Raw genomic sequence first — 19,907 nt, 5'->3', positions numbered from 1 at the left:
CTTTCAAATAGCAGGCCCCAGTGTCCGCAAATGGATCGTGACACTACACACCAAACCCGTTATGAGCAAGACATCGTGTGATAATAAAATAATAATATTAATTTGGTGACTCAATCCACAGCTGTTTGTGGGACAGTCCTGTGTGCAATTTGGCTGCCGCGTTTCGCCCACAAAATATACAGTCGCTACGTTTTATGGTGTATATTCTGTGAAGCGCTTTGAGACGTCTCGAAGAGCTGATAAGGCGTTGTATCAAATGCAAGGATTATTATCATTATAAAGGCGTGATATGAAATGGCCATTGTGGAGGTTGCTTCCTGTACTCAAATGCTTCATGGGCAACAGAATTTTAGTGCGCTGAGCTTCGGATGTTGCATTCACTTACTGTTTGCTCACGAGAAGCACTATACTGGGGCACATTCTAAAGGTGAGACTGTTTTGTTGAAGGAATTCTGTTGCAATAATAGGACAAGGGTTCAATTTTGTTCAAGTTTGATCAAATTTAATCGAACTCAATTCAAAATGTCAAGATAGAAGGATCGTAAGACATCGACCAAATCAAGGATTCATTGAACTTTATTTTAGAGTGAGGATTAATTTCTCCCATTCAAGATTTAAAAAAGGGACAGTCTCCGATAGACTCCAATAGGCAAGCCATTTTGCATAATTTCTAATAATGTAGGTAGCACATTTGGGGTGGGGGGAAAAAAGCGATTTTTAATTGAATTAAGTTGCAAGTGAAATGACAAATGCTTTGACAAGGCAAATCACATTTCCAAAACATTTACATTTGAAGGTTCATAAGCAAATATTTCTTTTCAACTCAACTGCCAAGTACTTGGAAAAAATTACCAGCAACACATAGTTCGTTATCGTCGAGCAACAAACATTGAAAGAAATAACAAAAAAGCACAGTGCGCTCCCCCACCTTGTCTAACTTATTCTTTCAAAATCATTTCCGTTGTTGCATCCTTATTTGCTTCCAACAATACCAAGGCTGAACAAAGCCAGTTACTCGTTTTGTGATGATTCTTTGTTTGATGTTAGCACTTCAATATAATATAATACCAAATTAAGTTTGTACAGCGCCTTTCACGTCAGGCGGACATCCCAAGGTGCTGGACAGTCAGGGATTTGTACCCAAGCTGGGGGGTGTCGGGAGATGGGAGGGTGGAGGGCAGGGAGGGGAGGAGGGTGGCTGAAGGCAATGGTCGAAGAGTAGGGTCTTGAGACGTGCCTTGAAGGAGGCAAGGGAGGCAGTGAGGCGAAGGGAATGTGGGATGGAGTTCAATCAGGTGGGAGCAGAGAGGCTGAAGACCCAACCGACAATGGTGGGGAGGGCCGGGCGGGGGACGTGGAGCAAGCCTGCTGAGCGGAGCGAGCGAACAGGTTGAAACAGGGCCAGCAGGTCGCAGAGGTAGGGAGGAGCAAGGCCGTGGAGGGCCTTGAAGGCAAGGACGAGGATTTTGAACTCTATCCTCTGGGGGATGGGGAGCCAGGGAGTTTTGGGCGTGTTTAGGGTTGTCCCAGGGTATAGACAAATGCTTCATTTTTATAACACAGTAAATCAAGACGAGTAAAATAATCAGACGCACAAATACTTACAACTGGCATTGATCTCCTTTGATTCCCTTCGTGGTGCAAAAGCATTTCCCTGTTTGTGCCTGGCAAGCGTTTGCATGTCCATTGCATTTGCAAGCTGTGGAGCAAAGAAATGTTCCTTTACGTTAAGGCAACAACCGTCACAATGAAATAACCAACAATGGACCCCCAAGAGCGGTTACTGGGTTTTAAATCTTTAGGAGGAATTCGGAAACGTTCATCGACTTCAAGAATGAAACTTAAGAGGTTTATTTAGCTCTATACTGGGCTGGGTGCAAGTCACCAATCTGCTTAAACTCACGACTGAGGATAGTGCAAGGCGCAGAAATCCAAACAGGGAGAAAATGGTGCATCTCTCTCTCACGCACTCGCACAATAAAAAAATGTGGATTGTAGGTGCACCCGATTTAGTCTGATTCTGTCTCTACAATGGCATCACTCAGATGCCAACTGTTAGTCTGATGAGTTTTGACAAAGATATGGATGGGTTAACGACATCAATATTGCAGTTTTAAAAAGAAATAGCGATTTGAGCTTTCAATACAATTGAGATGGAGTAAAGGCTATGCTTATGTTGAAATTAACCTCAATATTCACTCGATTCCTGGACTTTACCAGTAAAGTGTGATAATTGCAACCTGCGTCAAGTTTCATGGAAATGTGGGTTTGTTTGATGCGGATAAATTAACAGAATACAACAGCTGGGAAAATCAGCTCTCGAATTTAAGAATGTGCGTTCACAACCTTTGGAAATCTATTTTAGTAATTCACATCATTTCAAAGATTTGGAACCAGAAGAATAGCAGCAAATTGCTTCCACTTCGCTGAGATTGATTGCATTGTGTTTGAGACTATACGCCTACTGCTCGTTGGTTAGATCTGCCCATTCCAGTTGAGAGAAAAGGCATGACCCCAGTCTAAATTCAGAATACGTGGAATGCCTCACCTCAATGCAAAAGAACATGAAGGAAGGAGGAACAGTAACTTAATTATTTACTGCCCCTTTGATGAACATTTCAACTATCAGGCGGTTAGTTGTAAGAGATTATTGGCAGCCATGGAGATTGTCACAAGCTGTCTGTCCTTTCCCCTCTCCGAGGAGGTCAGGGAGAAAGAGAGGCACAGCAAATAAAAGCGATACAGAGAACATTCATCTACTGCAACGTACAAACGAGATTTCACACAGTCCAATCCCGATAAAAAAAAAGAATGGCTTATAAGCAATTTGCCAAGAACCGTGCGTTTAGATTAAGAGCTTGCAAAAAAATATAAATTCACAGAATACATCATGGTTTATGTGTTTGGAGCAAAGTGTATTTATCTAGACTCTAGACTTTACTTTAAATAGCAACACTGGGCCTTTTGTAAGCAACGTGTCAAGTGAAATGTATTCTCTTGTGTATCCAAAGGAAGCATTTGTTAAAGGGAGCAGGAAGGGTAGCCCCAACAGCAATGTGCATCAGAATTCAAGTCGACGACAATCAAATCCAACTGAAGTCAATATGTCACCTGTGAATGAGGTGAATTTAGACTTGCGGTCAGGTCATATTTGCATTAATATTTGAACGTTCTGCTTCATGCCAAAATAGCCACAACTGCTTCTTTCAACGCTCGCACAATAGCTCAGCTGTTCGGGTGATATAAACCAGATTGCAATTGTAAAGTCACGATCAAGACATCGTTTCAATCTTAAAATTGCATCCAAGCACTTTCCGTAGTTCAAATATTTGCCCCATATCCAATCAATTATCAGATGCTGGATTATATACTTATTGATTACACACAATAAGGATATAGAAATGTGCTGAATCAGTATGCATGGAATTCCAATGTGCAAAATTAAAATATGAAGAGCTTAATGAGACCATAATAGCACACAAAGCACTTTTCAGTTCAGCTGCAGCTGAAAGTTTAACCTCATCCCCATCTGTAGGAATAAAATGCCACTTTTGTGAGTGTAATCTTCTCGTCCTTTTTTTCTTTCAGTGGGGAATTGTGAAAAAAAAATACTTTTGAGAATCATTTATTGTTACATTCAATCATTTTTTTTAACAAAAAAGTAATCTACAGTAGAAAATATGATAGAAAATAATCCAATTGAGCAATATATTCTATAGTGTCAAGACATTGCAGACATTCCTAGAGAAGCACAGTTGCAATTCAATCCTGAGCAAAACGACACTTGTCCAAAATATCAAAGGTTGAGATTATTTTTTGGGGGATATATTTCTACTGATAGAACGATTTTTATTTCCAAAAAGTAAACTCAAAATAAATGTAAAGGTGGGATTATATGTAAAAAAAANCTAATTTGGCTGAATCCCCACTTTGCGAAACAATGTGTGAGTAACCCAATACGTGTCTGAACACGATTAAATACACAATAATAATAATCCTTCCATTTGATACAGCGTCTTATTACCCCGTTAAGACGTCTCAAAGCGCTTCACGGGATAGACTGTAAAGTGGATTGACTGTGTATTTTGTGGGAGAAACATGGCAGTCAGTTTGCACAGTAATGTCCCATCGACAGTCATGGAGTCAGTGACCGATTTTCTTTGGGGGATTTGTTGGCCAGGACAATTTAGTGGTCTTGAGCAATCTCCTCAGTCTTCAGCGCCGATTGCACTAAATGGATGAGGAAATATTAATTTTTTTAAAAAAACGAATACATGAGAATTAATCACCAAGAATATTATGACTTTTTTTTAATTCATCAGAGATGACTGAGATTTTCTCCCAGTCACTTGGCGACATGAACCGAATTTGCTCTTGGGATCTGATACCTTCACTAATTGTCGCTCCTCCTTTGCTGAAAGCTTTGAAGCTTTTTTGTTTGCCACTTTTTGGGGTTTTTTTTCAAACCATTTCCTAGAATTTATTTGAGCAGTTGGGAGCGTCAGACACGCGCGGAAACCCATCGTCGAGCTTAAAGGCATCCAAACGAGTCTTAAGAGTTCCAAGTATGAACGCCACACTCGCTCGGGACAGGTCCACAGGTGACTGCGCCTTTTCAAAATAAACAAAGTGAGTTTCCCCCGCACTTCCCGCCCAACTAATGGCGGTCGAGCATTCAGCATCTCTGCCCCCACCCTCTGGAACGCTATCCTGCAATCCCTCTGCCTCGCCCCCTCTCTTGCCCCCTTCAAGTCCCGTCTAAAGACCTTCCTCTTGCACCATGCCTTCGGCCAAGTCTTTGTGTGGTGAAATCAGCACGTAAAGTGCAAAAAGATTAATGTTGTATTTTATAATCAATGTTATTTCATTTTACATTTTGCTAGGATTTAGCTTTTCTAATCCTTAAATGGAATAGTATCCCCGGTGGTATAGTAATGGGTTTTGGGAGCTTTCCTTCAAAATAATATGGAAAGGTCTATCAAGATGTTTGCACCACAGGATAAGAGAAAGCACCTTAATCAGTCAGTACCGATTTTAAAAGGATTATGGTTATGAATGCAAATATGCTGACAACTTAAGCCCATTATTTTTAAATGATTACAAGCGATACAGAGCACATTCACCAGTTTAGCACAAAGATACGTCGGGTAGAAAGTGCAGGCAACACCACACCCGCCACATATGAACCTGACACCCCTGAAAGACGTCAATGGGGATCTCTAGGCAAACTACCATTTAAATTCATCGACCCGTTAATGTTGGGAGCACAAATGTAATGGTGCCATCTGTCTCAGTCACCTCTCAGCCAGAAGGTTGTGAGCTCAAGCCCCACCTCAGGGCTCTGAACTCGCATAGTCTAAGCTTACGCTCCAATGCCATCGAGGAGTGTGCTGCATTGTTTCAGGTGCCATCCTTCTGGTGAGACATTAACCGAAGTCCCTTCTATCTGCTCTGATGGGCGTTAAAGATCCCTTGGCACTGGACAAGGGAGTTTGTCTTTGTTTTGGAAATTAGCAATATAATAATATTCCTTGCATTTGATATAGCGTCTTATCACATCTTCGAGACGTCTCAGAGCACTTCATAGAATATACTGTAAAGTGAAGTGACTGTATATTTTGTGGATGAAACACAGAAGCCAATTGCCCAAAGCAGCGCGGCCAAATTATTATTATTTTTATTGATTTATTTTGAAGCGATTATTACCTCCGGGAAAGCAATCCGCCAATCGACGAACAACCGAGTTCCTACTTACTGCTAGGTAAACACAGGCGTATGGAGTAAGAAAACATGTCCAACTTTTTTCCCTACCCGGGAATCAAACCCAGGACCTCTCACTTGCAGGGCGAGGGCTCTAACCACTGAGCTACAGGACTCCAAATGAATACAAAATAATGATACAAGAATATATGCTTAAGACTTTGGCAGAAAACTCATGATTTCAATAAACAAATATAATGAACAACACACACAAAAAAAATACAGCCTGTTAGCTTCCTTGTGGGTTTAAGCATGAATGTGCCCCACTCAGGGACTCAGCAGAACTGACACATGCATCTCATTTATACACTTGGGAGGTGGACAACTAATTGACCTAAATTCAAAACAGCCATCCTCACATCTATCTGTTATGGGATAGTGGAAAGGCAAACAGTGTTCTCTTGCCGCAACAAATAATCAATTTGGTTTCTCGGTTCCGCAAAGATCTGCTCTGTATGATTCAGGTCAATGCAACAAAACAAAAACAAAAATCTCAAGCACACCTTTTCCAAAAAAAAAACCCCAAAAGATTTACAATCAACTGCAGTTTAATTGTCCTCTTGATAGTATTTAAAGATGGGCCATGCCAGATTTCTACATCAGCTTGGTTTGCAGATTCTATAATAGTCAGTTACAGCTGGAGCTTCTGAAAGAAAGGGGGTTTGCGTTATTATCAATCAGCCATTTCAATGTCACGTTTTGTTTGACGGCGCTAAAGCAGCAAAGATGAGGCCACGCATGCTGTAAACTGGTCTCCTGCTGAAATCCCTTCATATTATATAATATGGAGCACTCGGAGAGACTTTGACCTACGGGAATGTCGCAATATAAATGCAAATTGTCGGTGCTCTAATCATCCTTATATTTGATACACCACCTTATCCCCATAAACAACAACAAAATGACATTTGTATTGCGCCCTTCACGCAAGGATTATTATTATTCATGTTGGCATCTCAGTACTTCACAGTAGTTACTGTGAAGTGAAAGTGCAGTCACTGGAGTGTAGGCAAACGTGCGGCAACCAATTTGCACAAGGCAATGTCTCAAACACAGCCCGGTAGGTGAATGATTAGCTTAAGTGGAGGATGGTTGGGAAAAACAGAGAGAAACTGTAATCTCGTTTGGAATCGTGTCCTAGTGCTGCCTTTAACATCCATCTAAACAGACAAGCCCCAGGACCTCAGTTTAACATCTCACCTGAAGGGCAATCCAGAAATGCAGTGCTCCCCCAGGGTAAGACTTGGGTCGCAGCCTAGACCACAAGCTCAAAGTCTCTGAGAAATCTATCTGCTCAGGCTTTGCCACTGTTGAGCGCTCTGAGACGCTACCTGGAGCGGAGGGTGCTACATGACTGCAAGTTGATGGCGTGGCTGCTCAGCAGCTAGTATGGAGGTGTCAGCGGTAAACATGCAGTGCCTCAGCATATATAATCTTCCTGGTCACAGGAATGATTTCTTCATTGGCAGAAATAGTAAAGGTTAGATAAGAAGTTTCATTGACGTCAGGAATGCAAACAAAAACTAATTAAAATGTGGTCTTGACAGATTTATCATGAATCTTGTTAGTAAAAATCCACTTTACAAAATTCCAGTCCTTTCGTTTATCACAAAATTCATTGAATTGCTCTCATTACAATAAAATTATCAACCACCCAATTAAGAGGGTTGATTTTAACCTATTAAAAGAGGCCTTGAAATATGCCTCAAGGTTAATGGAAATCAGTTTCTCTTCTAAAGTGCTTGTCCACACATTATAATATTCTGTGCAGTTTATACATCATCTCGTCACAACGTCAAGACTGCTCAAAGCGCTTCACAGGATTTTTGCTGTGAAGTGCAGTGACTGTGTGTTTGTAGGTGAACCTGCAGCCAGGTTGTGCACAGCGATGTCACACAAACAGCAATGTAGCGAGTCACCAATTTTAATTCAGATTCACTGATCATCTTAATGACAGTGAGACCAGTTATACCTGCTTCTATAAACACCGTGGGTTGCATCATTGACCCATCGCATCTGAAACTGCCGTACACTTCCAGCTTCCCTTGCCGCCTGGCTGCACATCGTGTACAGGTGCCGAAAGCCTCCTGGCACAGGGGCGAGACTTTAGGTGGCAGTCAGACTGGCGAAGCTGAATCAGAAGCGGGTCTTAAATCAACCTTTGATTCCCGCCGACGTCGCTGCAAGCCTGAGCTGATCCGTTCGCTGCCACTGAATGTCCTGCTTTCTCATGCCCCATTTGGGCTGTCCTTTCAAATCCACAGCACTTCCTATTCATGGCTTCATATTCAATTTACAAACAGTATACCCAGTGATATTTATTATACAGATGAGGTGCCATTTGCCCTCTCCTTCGCCCCTTGGCGCTGGATAGATTCGCTATGCTCCATCTGCCACTAGGCCTCTGTTCACGGTGTGCCCTAACTTTACGGCATTGACCAAGTGACAATTCGGTGCTGTTCTCTCTTTCCCCCTTTGTTGTTTAAAAAGGTCAGGCTATGTGTTGGGGAAACAAGGAAATTGCAGCTTCCACAAGGCAAATGAAAGGGCCATATTGAAACGGATCTATTGATCCCGGCTTTTATTCCCCAAGGGTTTCAAAGCGCCTGGCCTTCAAGTTGACAGCTCCCCATAGTGGAGCGATTGAATTCAGGATATCATTGTGTGTGGAACGGCTGGTCCAAGACATTGGCTGGCATTGTGCCCCACATCAAAAGGCTGGCGGAGTATGTGCTGTTTCAGACATCTCCCAGGGCTTTGCAAACTGCTCCCTGCCAATTCTCGCAGAACTCGAGAGTCTTTTGCTGCCACTTTCTGCAGACAGTCGGTCGCAACAGATGTGCCGGTCAGGTTTCCCCATAAATGGCCTGATTTTGCACAACTGTCCAGTTTCCGAATAATTATCCTTGCATTTGATATCGCGCGCCTCACCACATCTTTCGAGACGTATCAAACAAAGCGACTGTGTATTTTGTGGGAGAAACATGGCGGTCAATTGCGCACAGCAGCGTCCCTCCCACAAAAAGTAATGGATCGAGGTATAACCATAAAAGCTGCTTGATGGCGAAACGTTTCAGCTCCTAAATTTCACGACTCGCTTTTCTGCTTGATTCCTTCCCCTGTTCCCGGAAATGCTTTGGGCATTTTTTTTTTCTTCACCTTGAAACATTTGACAATCTCGAGTTTCGGAGCTCCGGTGATAAAACGCGAGAAAATAATTTTGTATCAATATTCCTTCATAAGAGGCTTAATCTCGGCTGTTCCCTCAATGACAACCGTCACTCACTCAAGTTCCCACTGGGTGACATTCAATTTGTCCAGCGCAATCTGAAACCCAATCTTTAACTGCAGCGTTCTGTCTCTGGTGGTATCTCTTACAAAGAAATGCCACTCAGTTTCCCTAAAAAATTATTTTGTTTCGCCTGCGTTGGTTTTTCCATTCCAGATAAGGGAACGCTAAGCAAATGATAATCTTTGCATTTGATACAGAGCCTTATCAGACCATTGAGACGTCTCAAAGTGCTTCACGGAATATACTGTAAAGTCAATTGACTGCATATTTTGTGGGCGAAACGCTGAAGCCAATTGCGCACAGGGATTATCAGTGCCAGCAATACTGGACAGCCAAATCCTGATAATGGTACATCTCTTTCAAGTAAACAAGAGTACACAATAAATAGGTTTCAGTCAACAAATAAAAATTCCTTTTCTACATAATTTCTCCTCACCTATATGACTGAGATGTGTATCATCAGTAGCTCCAATACTAAATTCTCTTATTCTCCTAACTTCAATCCATTCACACCTATAGGTTAGTCAAGCATCTGTAAGGTAAGTTTATAGCCAGGGTGCTGCGCATAGTTAGGCTATCTTGAAAGCTTTATTTTGGTTTCACCTGTGTGAAAGGTGAAACAGTCAATTCACAACTGTTTGTGGGACGCTGCTGTGTGCAATTGGCTGCCGCGTTTTACCCACAAAATATACAGTCAATTCACTTTATAGAATATTCCGTGAAACGCTTTGAGAAGTCCCGAAGACGTAATAAGGCGCTATATCAAATGCAAGGATTATTATTATTATATTATTATAAAAGGGCAAAGTCGAAACACATCAATTTTGCTTTAGTTTCAAACTTGGCTATAAATCATGCCAAACACCTGGCAGAAGCGTCTTACACAACGATTTGAGCTTGCCTGTGTGTCTATTGCATTTCATCCCCACTAGCCTCCAACCCCACCTCCTCACAAGGCTTTGTTGATAGGACCATTCCATTTCAGAACAATTAAAAAANCAGCTATTTTCAGAGTCAATTTTTTACTGTCAAAAAACCGAGAGAAAATGGAGTGCGTGTGTGAGGGAAGAGGGATTTAATACAAAAACGGGTGAATTTGGTGATCAATCAGGAATTATTTTGAAACATCCACTTAACAGTGCACAGAATGTGATCCGAATTTGTTTTTAAAAATTTCAGGTGAAATGTTTTTCCACTAATTGATGTCACCCAAACAAGTGCCGTATTTATTGGTGAAAATAGATTTTAATGGTTCTTATTTATTCAACAAGTTATGATCTCATCGGACCTCACAGTCGTCTACTGCTCCACTCCTAAAACTGGCATTCATACAGTGCCCTTCACGTGGGGTAACATAGGAATGTTACTGACATCTCAGAATTATATACACCGACCTATCAAAGCAAAGAACCATAAAAATCAGAGCAGGAAAAGCAGCTTAAAAAGTGCCTTACATGGAATAAGCCTAATGACCCTGCGATAATGTGCCTTGTGGCACGTAAGATTTACTGGAAGAAAAATCGGTTGCAAAACGGAATCATTTGTAAATTGATTGCAACATAATTCAAGCTATTAAAATAAGTTTTACCGTCGGAATATTCTGATAAGAGCCACAAATTTTTTTTTTATTTTTTTTTTACACAGCCGGACCAAAACAAATTATTGAATGCATGTTGAATAACGATCACTTTAGATAAAGGATCGGGAAAAGAAAGCTGAAGTGAAAATATATCCACAGACAAGTTCGCACTGTTATATGAAGCTATTTCCCGAGTCAGAGTTTTGGCATGATTTAGAGATAAATTGGAGTCTATGAAACTCATTACTCACTCCAGCATATTACCGACTCCTTGATGCGGGTTTGATGGCAGTGTCCAATGTCTCAACAGCTGTGTTACAAACGAGACTCCAAAAAATAGCCCACTTACCACTGATGAGGTCACGACTGACATCATTGGCTTCACGTAGAATATTTGCCTTAATACATTGGAACTGAACTAAACTGATGGATGACCGAAAGCTTAAAAAGCAACAAATACATAAGAACGTGAGAAAGGCTGGAGATAAAAAAAAGACCAAGGTCCATCTCGTTCGCTTTCCACCACCCTGGTGGTCACATGCACACAACCCAAACTATCTACGTAATATATCCCCTAATATAGTACATAGGTAGTCAATGAGTCAATTAACAGGAGCCATCAAGACAACACTCCTGTAGCTCAGTGGGTAGAGCGCTCGCCTTGAAGCGAGAGAACCGGTTCGATTCCCAGCAGGGCGAAATCTTGGATAAGTTTCCTTACTCCGCACACCTGATAATAATCCCTCAGGAAAAAAATTATAATAATAATTTGGTCTCTTCAATCCACGACTGTTTGTGGGACACTGCCACATTTCACCCACAAATATACAGTCAATTCACTTTACGGTATATTCTGTGAAGCGCTTTGAGACGTCTCGAAGACGTGGAAAGCGCTATATCAAATGCAAGAATTATTATAATACCCGAAGGGAAGACTAACTGGGTACTGCAATAGAAAAAGACTACTTGGATGCAGGAGCAGAGTAAGTTGTAAAATTGCACCCCAAAGTGAAAAGTACATGTGCACCACTAAGCCTTTCAGCATCAAACGAGAGAGTTTCCATCAGCAGCGCACAGCAGGGCTAGAGACTCACCATAGTTCTCAAAGGCATCTGGCAGTCAGGGGAAGCTAATACTCAGGCTTTCCGTTGATAGACTACAGATAAGGTAACCTTTAACACCTGAAATGAATTGCCATATTCATTGTTCCTCCCTCCAACTAAACATGCATCAATGGCACCCCCATCAACCATTTAATCCTCACCTTGAATCAGCTACAGAATTGGCACAAAGTGTACTTTATTCCATGGTTTTCTTTAACTGAACTGACTTTGTGATCAACAACAACAACTTGCATTTGTATAGAGGGAGGGAATCAAGGCAAAGAAAAACTCAAGAGCAATTGGGATCATGCAAACAGACGTCTAACCATGGAATTAGCTCAGCGACAAAGGCAAATTTATAACAAGGCAAAGTAGACAGCGACTGGCTTCAATGACAAAAATGAAGCACTTTGGTCGCAGAATTTTCCAGTTAGCAACTTGGCAATGAACTAACAATTATCCATCACCGCTAAGTGGAGAGAGGGGGAATTCAAAAGACGTACACAGCCCAGGGCCTGCAAAATCATAACCATCTGCGCTGCACAGCTAGGACTCGTGTTACAACACGAAACACATAATCTTACTAATAACAGCAAAGGATACAAAAGACGTCTAAAATGGAAAAGCAGCTCAGTGCTTATTTTTTCTTTCCCCAACAGAACAACAGTGGATTGCCGAGTTCAGCTAATCTCCAAAGTTGCAATAAATTCCAACACGTTAACTAATCAGAGAGACTGACAGGTTTTGATGAATGCATCCGACTACATTTTTGCTTTTCAAACATATGTAAAACAGGTGGACGGGCTGCCACCAGCTAATTTCTGAGGATTTCAGACCCCAGAAGCCTGAATTTGATGCGATGCTAATACAGCAAAAAGGGAACGTGAGCAGCGACAAATTAGCAAATTGCAGCGCCAGTAAATTTGGAAGCCTCTGGATTGAAGTGTAATGAAATCGGTCCTCTCTTTCGGGTGACAGCTGACTTTAATTAGCCAATATTCTAAGAGAACTTCACCCAGTTAGTCAGTTAATTTTCCATGAGGAGCAGAATGTGTGCGGATCAGCAAAGGATACATCTACAATTAAGAGCCTATTGATGTTACTGTTGCTGACCACCATCAATTAAGTGCTTGCATTTCTTCATAAATTCTCCGACAGCATTAGTAATTGCATAAAGCTCCTGAAATGTGATTCAAGGAAGAAAATGGGAAGGCAGAGATGAATACTTTTCAATATCTCATCAATGACAAAGCTGGACTTATGCTAGCGGTTTCTAAATAATAGCTGAACGTCAGCAAGTCCGAGGCCCTCGATTGGCTCGCGCCAGCGCCTCCACACCTCGGGCACTGGCGGTATCAGCCTCCAAGGCTGCACATTCGGCCTCACTAAGCCAGTCAGGAACCTGGGTGTCTTGTTTGATCCTGAACTGTCCTTTCTCCCCCACATCCACGCCATGACCGGCACTGCCAACCACCACCTCCACAACATTGCCAGACTCCGCCACTGCCTCACCCCTCAGGCTGCCCAAACCGTCACCCACACATTCGTCACATCAAGGCTCGACGACGGGAACTCCCTCCTCATCAGCCTTCCCAACTCTTCCCTTCACAACCTGCAGATCATCCAAAACTCTGCAGCTCGTGTACTCTCACGCACCAGGCTCCGTGATCCCATCACTCCCACCCTCTCCCAACTCCAACCCCAGAGGATCAAGTTCAAGATCCTTCGTCCTCACCTTTAAGGCCATCCATGGCCTTTCCCCCTCCTACCTCTCTGACCTGCTGACTCCCTACCAACCTGCCCGCTCCCTCCATTCAGCGGGCTCCAGCCTGCTCCATAACTCCCACCCGACCCGCCCTACCATCGGTGGCCGAGCTTTCAGCCTCTCTGCCCCCACACTCTGGAACTACATCCCACGGTCCCTTGGCCTCGCTTCCTCCCTTGCCTCCTTCAAGGCCAGTTTCAAGATCCTCCTCTTTGATCGTACTTTCGGTCGCCCTCCCACTTCTCTGCCTTCCCTCACCCCTTCCCCATGCTCGGGTCCTGACCCGACTGTCCAGCGCCTTGGGACGTCCTCCCGATGTGAAAGACACTCGATAAATGTAATTTTGTTGTTATTGTTGTAACACTTTTGCTATTTTTACCGCTTTCTATTAACTGTTATTGTTTATAGTATCTTATAATAACAATATTCCTTGCATTTTAAATAGAGCCTTATCACGTCTTTGAGATGTCTCAAAGCACTTCGCAGAACTACTGTAAAGTGAATTGACTGTAGATTTTGTGGGCGAAACAGAGCAGCCAATTGCACACAGCAGCGTCTCCACAAACAGTCGTGGATTGAGTGACCATATTTTTTTTTTAAAAATGGATTTGAATTATCTTCCATGAATAGTAGAAATACTTGCATCAGGGCAGAAGTACAAACTAATGATTTGCATTGGTGTTACTACATTTGAACCCAGAACTGATGCAGCCTTTAATAATTACACCAAAATCACACCAAAGAATTCAAATTTCTCCCAAAGGCTGTAACATATTCAACTGACCAACCATTCAACATCCTGTTTAAACGATCCGAGCTTTCTGTGGCCCCAGTTCCCACTGGTACAAAAGAGAATACAAAGCTTGCCCTACTTAGGCATTTCGCCTCACTGAACTCAATAAATATGAGCATGGAACAAACTTGCTGTTAGGCGGAATTTTTGAGGGGGTAAAAAGGAAAAATCGCTCGAGTGTTTAGTTCGTAATGAAAATGTGGATGTTCCTCTCATGTTTATCTCAGTTGCCAACAACGCTGAAAAACAAGCCTCGCTTCTGCCAATATGCAACTTGCAACTTCAGGGGTGCCTCGATTTTTCCACTAGTTTAGTAACTGCCCTCTAAGCTGTTGAGATGGCATCAACACAGGAGTCCTGTAGCTCAGTGGTTAGAGCACTTGCCTCGCAAGCGAGAGGACCTGGGTTCGATTCCCGAGCAAGGCGAAATGAAATGTTGGGCAAGTTTTCTTATTCCACACGCCTCTGCTTCCCTAGCAGTAAGTAGGAACACGGCTGTTAGGCGATTGGCGGTTCAATTTTCCGGAAGTAATAATCCCTCAAAAAAAATAATGATAATAATTTGATCACTTAATCCACGACTGTTTGTGGGACGCTGCTGTGTGCAACTGACTGCCGTGTTTCTCCCACAAAATATACAGTCAATTCACTTTACACTATATGCTGTGAAGCGCTTTGAGATGTCTCGAACACATGATAAGGCGCTATATCAATGCAAGGATTATTATTTATATATTATAACACAATGTTAAGATTATGTGGCCCGGGAATGGTTTTCTTAATTCTTTGACGGATGGTAGATTTGCTTATCTAAACAACAACTTGCTTTTAGAGAGCAGCCTTTGTATAGGATAACATTTCAGAGCACTGTAGAATAACTGAATCACTACCATTTAATGAGGAGGAGGAAAAAAACGATTAATAAACCAACGGGAATCACCCAGAGTTACTCTTTCTGCAGTAATTAGCTTTGCATAAAAGACAAGACGTAACACGAAACATATTGGCTTCATCCATTACATCTTAGAAACTTCCAATAAAGTAGCCAAAAGTTTTTTTTTCCCTGAGATTTATTGCCTTTAGTCTTTAATTGCTCTTTAAAATTGTTTCCTCTATTTCTCTACTGCGGATGTTAAGCCACTGGTGGCAATTCCCAAGGTTGTATTTCGGAAACCAAATAAAGATATTTGAGACATTGAATATCACTTCTGGGTCCCATGAACTGCAGGTGGTGACTCCCCCCCACTCCTTTTCTACCCCAATTTATTTTCGTCCTCTCAGACGCTTTCCATCTGGATATAATGCTTTATGAATCCCTGTTCCAGTTTCGTATCAACCATCTCATTCCCAATTTCTATTTTTGACTTGAACTTGGATTCATCTGCTGACAAATTGGTTGACAGGATTGGGAATATTGTGGACACTTGCTGCAGTGAATACTGATAAGAAAAAATTATTTAAGACTCGATCCATCAGCACTTCTGCTGCTCTTCATTAATGGGCTTCAATTTGTTTTTTACTGCTTTGCCAGACAGAACTGAAGGATATATTACACCCTTCCCTGATGTCCGATGCTATTTGTTTTTCATTTATCCCTCAATCATTTTTTTATTATTTCTTAAATTTTCTGTTGGATATTTGTTAATATTCTTGCCTGAATGGGAAAATAATTCAAAACTTGTTTTTTTTTTGAACATTTCTAATTCATCTCTTCACCTTCCTCTGTAACCATTCGGGGCTTAGCGTTTAAATAGCCATCTGCTCCAGATATAGTATGTAAACTTTAGTCTAAGCCTTCCAGTTTGTCTTTGGAAAATAATTATGGTTTTGCTCTATGCTGTAAGTTCCTTATTCATAATTTTTTTCAAAGAATCACCTCCTTGTACCTGATACATTTTTAATTACATCTTGCCTCTGCCCATATTACAGTGTCACATTAAACTTACTATATCACCGGTACTTAAAAATGTCTAAATTGCCAGGATTTATATCTTGGACTCCTGTAGCACAGTGGTTAGAGCACTCGCCTCGCAAGCGAGAGGACATGGGTTTGATTCTCTGAGGGCGAAACATTGGGCAAGTTTCCTGACTCCGCATGTCTCTGTTTACTTAGCAGTAAGTCAATTAATGGATCACTTTTCTGGGGCTAATAATGCCTTCAAAAAAAAAATATTTGGACACTCAATCCACGATTTTTTGCGGGACGCTGCTGTGCGCAATTAGCTGCCGCATTTCACCCACAACATACACAGTCAATTCACTTTACAGTATATTATTAATAATTAGTATTATTAATTAATAATATAGGATTATTATTACTACATCACCGGTACATAAAAATGTCTAAATTGCCACAATTTATTATTCAGCTCAGTGGTTAATAGCGTGTCCCCAGTCACAAATCTCTTGTGAAACCAAAATGTAGTCCCATCTGGACCATGAGTTTTGCTGCTCATCAGGAGGTGTTCCCATTTGTCCACCTTAATTAATGAGCACCCACAATCAAGATCTCTCCCTTTACCAAGTTTATCTGATTAATTAAAAAGGTCAATATGATCTGAGCATCAGTGAGAAATTGCTCTTCTTCCCCCCCCCCCCAATAAGATACATTAGATTATATAAAGGAAACAGGACTGGGGAGAAAGGATAAAAGTAAGGTCCTCAAGATTATGAAGGGACATGACAAGTTAAATAAGAATAAACTTTGTCCTTTGAATGGAGAGACTGGTGACAGAGGGATATTGTCTCAGGAATGTTGACAAATTAAATTCATGGAGAGATTAGGAGAAATTTCCTTCACTCTGAGAGATGCTGAGAGTGTGGAATTCATTACTATTGCTGACCATCAAATTGGAATCAAAAGGGAACTAAATAAAAACATTAAGAGGGAAAAAAAATGCTCTAAGATTTTTTCAACATTAAGGGATAATGTTGAAAAATCCTGGAGTGTGGAGTCCTGTAGCTCAGTGGTTAGAGCACTCGCTTTGCAAGCGAGAGACCTGAGTTCAATTCCAGGCAGAGGGCGAAACATTGGGCAAGTTTCCTTACTCCACACAGAGCCTAATAATAATCCCTCCAAAACCAAAAACAATAATAAATTGGTCATTTTCAATCCATGACGTTTTGTGGGACATTGCTGTGCGCAATTGGCTGCTGCGTTCGCCCACAAATATACAGTCAATTCACTTTACAGTATATTCTGTGAAGCGCTTTGGGACGTCTAGAAGACGTGAAAAGCGTTATATCAAATGCAAGGATTATTATTATTACAATTATTATTCCTGAATATGATTGGTCATTTAACTTTGTGGCTTTTTGTGGGACATTTCATGTGCACATTAACCTCGGATGTCACCTACAAATACACAGTCATTACACTTCACAGTGCAACTTGTGAAGCGCTTTGAGGTGTCTTCGCAATGTGACAAGGTGCTACATCGAATGCAAGGATTATTATTAAATGATTTTACGGCTCTATGTTTCAGTGATGTAAAAAAATTAACTCAACTAGTAAGGCAGCTCTATTATTTGCATCAGATTTAGAGCTTAAGGTTTTTGCAGTCATATCTAAACTTTAACATCCAATGACATGCGGGGGAATTCCAACCACCGGCATCAATGAAACAATTATGAGATTATCAATTAATCCTATCGGAAAAAAAAACCCACAAGAAATAGATAAAAGGCAATTGATGGAAATCAAACTGCTGGATTTCCATTCACAGTTTCAATAACGATGACTGCAGAAGTTACCATATATTTACCAGTTAGCCAAAGCCCTCTGTGTTCAGCTAACGTGCTGCCCTGTTGCTGAATAAGCACAAAAAAAGGCTCTGCAATTCGCTTTATGAATCTGCTGTATGAATTTTTACCAGGCACCCGTTTAAGACTCATATATTCAAAATGGTTCGAATTTCGGCTTTTATTTCAATTCGCAAGATATTGAAAATGCAATGCTTCCATTTGGTCTCCGTGATGCATAGTGGTGGGTACAGGATGTTCAGTAACAGGCATTATTGATAAATTGGTGCAGAACTTTGCATCCAGTCAATTATATCCAGACACAGAGAACAGCAGAAATGTCAAAGAAAAATAGCATTAGTGATTACATTTCTACCGCATTGACTAGGTCATCAGCACAAGAACCAATCTCAAATTGATTTCACCAGCCATGCAAAAACCCAAACAAAACTTTTCAAAGGGAAACAAAAGTTTCGCAGTTTCTCGTTTAGCAGGCTCACAATCTTGGAAATCTGCTAAGTTCAAGGTAGCAGCAAATAACCTTCAAGTCCCACTTAATGCGTGATTTATGTGTGGGTGTTTCTACGCTGGGTTAGCGTAGAAGAGTACGGCTGTGCTGTGTCGTGCTGATTGTGATAGAGTATTCAGAGAGCGGATCAATTCACCTTATGTAAACACACTGCCTGATCTTTTGCCTCCATCTATCACTGGGATCTTGATCAAAACCAGTTCCATTCTATGGCTACACTCTGGTGACAGATAGTACATTAGAATTTGTTCCCCACATAAACATTTTCCTTAACTGCGTTTATGCTTGCGCCCACATCCAAACATTTATGTTTAATAACCACTTGATCATTACTTAGCCTCGGTTAAATATCTTTCAAAGCAAATGTGCATTCATTTACAGGAAGTGGCGAGTTCAACTAGTGATGGTTCGTTAGGTTTCTTGAGGGGGAAATCCAGGCTGTCGGTAGAAGCACTATATACATTCCACTGACCACTGTTATTCGTTTTGAAGCTGGATTACCCAAACTCTTGTCCTCCATTATACTGCATCTGAAAAGTCTCCTCTATTGGATTTTCTGAGACTTTTCATTCAGTCAAGAGAGCACCAGTGGATACAATGGGATATGAAGTGTACTTCTGCTTTGAGTAGAATAAGAGAGAATGGCAATTTCTTCAGCTACACAAATTATAATCATGCAACAACCATGTGGTTTTTCAGGTGATCACACTGCTATTCAAACAAACAAGGATTTGGGTCCTAACGCAGAAAACTCCTTGCATTGGAACAAAAAGAGCTTTAAGGGAAAGATTGGTCACTCAATCCACAATCCACGACTGTTTGTGGGAATCTGCTGTGTGCAATTGGCTGCCGTGTTTCGCCCACAAAGCCTACACTTTACAGTATATTCTGTGAAGCGTTTTGAGACGTCTCGAAGACATACTAAGGCGCTATATCAAATGCAAGGATGATTATTATTATTAGAGCTCTTGGCTAGATGCACCTAGCCATATCACTGTCACATATACACACACACACTTACAATCGCTTACTTACTTTGCCTGGAATAACAACAAGATTACATTTATATAGCGCCTTTCACGTGAATTAAGGTGATTCCTGCCTTACAGTAAAGCATGCTAAACAAGACTGCACTCATCTGCTGAATTTTCAGAAAAGACACTGCATCAAAACACAATAAAAATTAAATGAGCTATTTTATAGCATATGCCGGGGCAAAGAATTTATAAAGGCCACATTTTCTTTTCCCTACTTTCCCACCTCCCTTCACTTTCGAAAATATACCACTTGCTGCCCATTTGGTGGCAAAAACTAAATGCATCCCAGAAGAATAGACCGTTTGGGT

At 41.3% G+C, this 19,907-nt stretch overlaps 1 protein-coding gene across 1 annotated transcript in view; it reads right to left on the bottom strand.

The window, feature by feature from the left end:
• Positions 1-19,907, bottom strand: part of atrnl1b (attractin-like 1b) — a 412,284-nt gene that overhangs the window by 257,021 nt on the left and 135,356 nt on the right. Inside the window, exon 21 of the mRNA XM_042336792.1 lies at positions 1,606-1,699. Coding sequence (XP_042192726.1) covers positions 1,606-1,699 — 94 coding nt within the window. The remainder of the gene's footprint in view (positions 1-1,605; positions 1,700-19,907) is intronic.

This window comes from Callorhinchus milii, unplaced genomic scaffold (assembly GCF_018977255.1).
Source record: "Callorhinchus milii isolate IMCB2004 unplaced genomic scaffold, IMCB_Cmil_1.0 Scaffold7, whole genome shotgun sequence".
Taxonomy (NCBI): domain Eukaryota; kingdom Metazoa; phylum Chordata; class Chondrichthyes; order Chimaeriformes; family Callorhinchidae; genus Callorhinchus; species Callorhinchus milii.
The sequence above is the reverse complement of the archived record's forward strand: the minus strand, read 5'-3'. Positions and strand labels throughout refer to the sequence as shown.